This window comes from Octopus bimaculoides, chromosome 5 (assembly GCF_001194135.2).
Source record: "Octopus bimaculoides isolate UCB-OBI-ISO-001 chromosome 5, ASM119413v2, whole genome shotgun sequence".
NCBI lineage: Eukaryota > Metazoa > Mollusca > Cephalopoda > Octopoda > Octopodidae > Octopus > Octopus bimaculoides.
In genome coordinates, this window is record NC_068985.1 from 25472863 (window position 1) to 25477862 (window position 5000).

At 32.4% G+C, this 5000-nt stretch overlaps 1 protein-coding gene across 1 annotated transcript in view; it reads right to left on the minus strand.

The window, feature by feature from the left end:
- LOC106874390 (uncharacterized) overlaps positions 1-5000 on the minus strand; it is a 280957-nt gene that overhangs the window by 28343 nt on the left and 247614 nt on the right. Inside the window, exons 135-136 of the mRNA XM_052968226.1 lie at positions 3196-3378; positions 657-779 (exon numbers count right to left, since the gene is read on the minus strand). Coding sequence (XP_052824186.1) covers positions 657-779; positions 3196-3378 — 306 coding nt within the window. The remainder of the gene's footprint in view (positions 1-656; positions 780-3195; positions 3379-5000) is intronic.

Sequence of the window (5000 nt, forward strand, 5' to 3'; positions counted from 1 at the left end):
TATGAACATATCATCATCTTTACTTAACATCTGTTTTTCATGCTGGCATGGGTTGGATGGTTTTTCCAGTGACTGGTATAGGCAGTAGCTGCACCAGGTGCCATTGTCCGTTCTGACATGGTTTTTATGGCTTGATACCCTTTCTAAAGTGAACCATGCTATAGAGTGTACTTGGTGCTTTTAATGTGGCAACAGCACCAATATCAATTCTGCTGTGGCAGACAGGTCCTTTGTGTGTGTGTGTGTGTGTGTGTGTATGTGTGTGTGTGTGCGTGTATACATACATACATACATACATACATACATGCACACACACATACACACACACACACACACATATATATATATATACAAACATACATATATCAATGTATATGTGTATATATATACACACACACATACATACACATGCCTGTGTTTGTCTTTGTGTTTTTCCACCACCACCACTTGACATCTATTGCTGGTTTGTTTATGTCTTTGTAACTTAGCAGTTTGGCAAAAGAAACCGACAGAATAAGCACAGGTCTTTAAAAATATTCATTGGAGTTGACTAAACCCTTCATGGTGGCATCCTGTCATGGCTACAATACAATTACTGAAACAAGTAAAAGATCAAAAAAATTTTTGTAAATGGAAAGAAATCAGGAAATACTTACACGGATTGTTGTAGGGGCCATTCCTTTTAGGGACTTAATGAGTAGGAGCTTTCCATTTAGGGGTAAAACCAGGAAATATTGCTGAGCAGCAGACTCATTGCTTATTGTGTAAGTGATTAGATCCTATGAAAGTAGATATTGAAGTTTTAATATAAATAGATATAAATAACACAGTAAAACACTAAAAATATAAATAACTTATCAGGCATCGTATGCAGTTCAACCAGGACCTCTACCCACTTGTCATTCCTTTATCTTCTTCTCCCATAATATTATCCATAATTCCATATGAGCTAAATTACTTTTATCCACCCTGTTTCCATGACATGAGAGAAAACTAAAAGATAAACCTCTTCAGACACAGTATACACATAAAATATGCATATTCTTTTCTACTCTAGGCACAAGGCCCAAAATCTTTTGGGGAGGGGGGAGGGGGCAGCAAATTAGATCGACCACAGTACGCAACTGGTACTTAATTTATCGACCCTGAAAGGATGAAAGGCAAAGTCAACCTCAGTGGAATTTGAACTCAGAATGTGAAGACAGACGAATAAAATATATATATTGATTAAATAATGATGAGCTGCTAAAAAGCACAAATATACAAATTAAGCTGTCTACTGTGATGAAAGCCTAATTTATATATTCTTTGTATAGTAAATGAATATTTTGTACTACCAATTAGAGGAAGACATTAGTTATGTCTGCTCTGACGAGTGGTCAACTGACAGTGAAATGGGCCTGCAAGAAACCCCCTTCCTGTTCTATTTTTTCAGCCAATTATTGAAGGAATATGTTTCCATTCATATTTCTTTCATAGCTAGGCATTCTAATACTTAAATAATACTATTTTAGATTACTTAAAATATGTTGTTGACATATTTTAACATCTAAAGACAAATTCATCCCCCTAAGAGTTCACTAGGGAAGATACTGAACAACTAAGGTGTTTTTACATTTACCACAATTGAGAATTTATTCACTATAATAAATGCAGTGAGTTTACCATTAAATGTTAAAACATGTCAGAAATATATTTCAACCACCCTAAAGTATGTTTGTTTCTCATCACTACTTAGTACTGCTATTTCTCTAATGTGATTGTTTTTTATTTAGATTTTAGCTCCTTAGTTAGGATTAGGATGGAGTACAGTCATTATTGTTAAAAGGAATCCCACCATAGAAGGAAGGTTTTTATAGTAACTTCAACATCTGATATAGCCCTCAATGCCTTGAAGATTTGAACACGCTCCTGCTGCATGAACCTGTACATAAAATAATATACGCATGGGCTCATATTATGCAAATGCTTGTATATTCATCAGAACAATGAAATGCAAGGTCAACTTCAGCATAATACAAACTCTTAAAATGAAGGATGTTATCTAAAAACCTCAAGGTACTTTGCCTGATCTTTCCATCAATTTTGCTATCCGCCATCCAATAGCAGCAATGATTTCTAACATTGTCACAAAGTTACAAAGGATTGGGTGAAGCAGATTGACTTCAGTATTTGAGTGGTCTTTATTTCGTTGATTTGAACAGAATACTTTATGGATTGAACAACGAAACTGCCCCAAACAGAACGTAAAAAGATGACATAAAATATTATTTCTAAGGTCACAAATATAGTTGATGGTCACAAAAAGCAAGTCATTTTTTGACATACCATAATGTATTTTGTTTCCTGACATTTCTGCAATCCACGACCTTGTAAAGATCATCAGAGACACAGACAAAACACAAACCATGTATCTATTGTTTGCCAGAAAACTACTCTATTTACTGCACAATATAGAGTCTAAGCAACAGTAGTAGTCGTAATTCTGTTGCTACACAATATTGATGTTGTAATTGGTATAATTAAGCTTCCTACTGAACCACAATTTGTGATCTAGCGTGATGAGCATTTTTTTTTTTGTCCCTTCTGTAAAATAGTCTTTATCTGCTATTCATGTTTGTTCTTATATTATACTGAATATAATTTTGTTAAGCCAAATAAATAGGTTTTCTGTACTGCATGTACCCCTAAATTAACATCTAACTTTCCAAAGTTTGCTCTCAATTTTTTTTGTCACGGTTTCTAAGGTCCCAACGATAATTGGTAAAATTGTGATTGTATTAACTTCTTTGTTCCAACTTTCAAAGATTTCATACTCCATGTCAGTATAAAATACTAATTTTCTTTTTACCTTTTTCTTGATTCTAACATCAAATGGGCATGCCACTTTCATTATAAAACGTAGTTTCTTCATCTTTCAACAACTACAATATCCATTATCATAATCATCATGATCATTATCAACATCGTTACTATTATTATCATTATCATCATTGTTGTTATTTCTGCTATGACAATGCCACAAAAGAAGATTAAACTGATCCAAATATTCAAGTTGTAAATTATGTTATCAACAAAAAGAAAAGCTGGATTCAGTCTGATTTGCACTTCAAACATAAAACAATGGTTACAACTACAGCAATAGTATAAAATATATCATTATACAAACTATTCTGAAAAGAAACTTGCTCTTACCCCTACAGAGTCAACTGCTTGGAATTTCATAATTTCAGAGGTTACCTCAATATTAGGATCAACAGTTCTCATAAATGGTGTATCTAAAAATAATGGACCCTGCATGTTTCGATCAACATATATGGTTATAATATCTGTGACTCTTTTGGATGGTACAGCTGAATCATAGACAGCAACTCGTAACTGCAATATATAAAATTTGACATCATAAGATCAAACAAAAGATAAAGTTAAACTCAACGTCACTAAGTTTCCTTATATACTGTCATAACTTTGACATAGTCAGATATGGCATATCATCCAAATTCTCTGTACATTCATTACTCTCACATACATGTATACATACACGGGCACCAACATCTACAGCAACACTCACACAAACATTATATATATATATATATATATACACAAACATATGTATGAAACAATTTGGTGTCACACTGAGGTAATTATATACAGTCTGTCATACCGGCCATGATGAAATACCACAAGGTATAGAAAATACGTATTCGCCTTTATATATTTAATCCATTATATTGAACACTCAATATTTCATATATTCAATAAGACATATTCCATATATTCAATAAGACATTCAATACTTCATTTCATTGTACCATCCATCTTTTTTTATATTATATATTATATATTCCACATTCTCTATCCCACATTAATTTTACAAGAATATAAATAAAACATAAAAAACAGAGTTGGAACCCTTTTAAATAATATATATATATATATATATATATATATATATAAGAAAGGTTTCTTTCAGTTTCCATCTACCAATTTCATTTACAAAGCTTTGGTCAATCCAAGGCAGTTGTAAAAAACACATAGCAAAGTGCCATGCAGTGGGACTGAACCCAGAACCATATGGATGAAAAGCAAGCTTCTTACCACAGAGACATGTCTGCACCTATATAAATATGTATTTATATTTATTATTATTATCTAATTGAATGCCTATTGGATACCTTAAAGAAAACTACCTTTATGTATATATGTTTTTATGTACATATCTGGTTGTATATACCTTGTATATAGATGTCTGTAGGAATATTTTTGTATATAAGTATGTAAGTTTTATAAAGAAGTACTTACATAATTGTTTACATGTAGTTATGTTTACTTCATAAATTATGAGAATTACATTTATTTATTTATTCAGCTGTACTTGTAAAGTACATGCATGAACATTGAAATCCATCTCTGTATTTGTGTATATATTATGCATATAAATTTAGGTGTGTATGTATGAGTATATATATATTGTGTGTGTCTGTGTATGTCAAGCGATGGGGTGGGGACAAACACAGACACACACACATAAATATATATACATATACATACACACAGACACACACACACACGTGTGTGTGTGTATAGTTGTTCCCAACTCTGGTGAGTGCAGGGTTACATAATTGGGGTGATATCAAACATCCTGTTGAACCCCTAGTGCAAAACTGATTAGTAAGACTGGCTGTAATGGATATATAATATTGTTTACATAGATTAATATATATAAGCATATACTGATTCATGTTATTGAACAGTTACATGTTGTAGAACCTTTCAAATGTCGAAAGGTAAATTAACATGTATGCATATAAGGTACATAACTGCAGGTAAAAAGTTTGAAACAGTACTTAGTGCTAGGGAAGGGAAGAACTGAAGTATTGCTCATACATGTGGAAGGTGTAGCTAATATTCATGCAGATATCTTAGACCATCTGCAAAACAAATTTTTCCAGTTGATTATCTATGACACATTCATTAACATGCTGCATACATCTATTAGC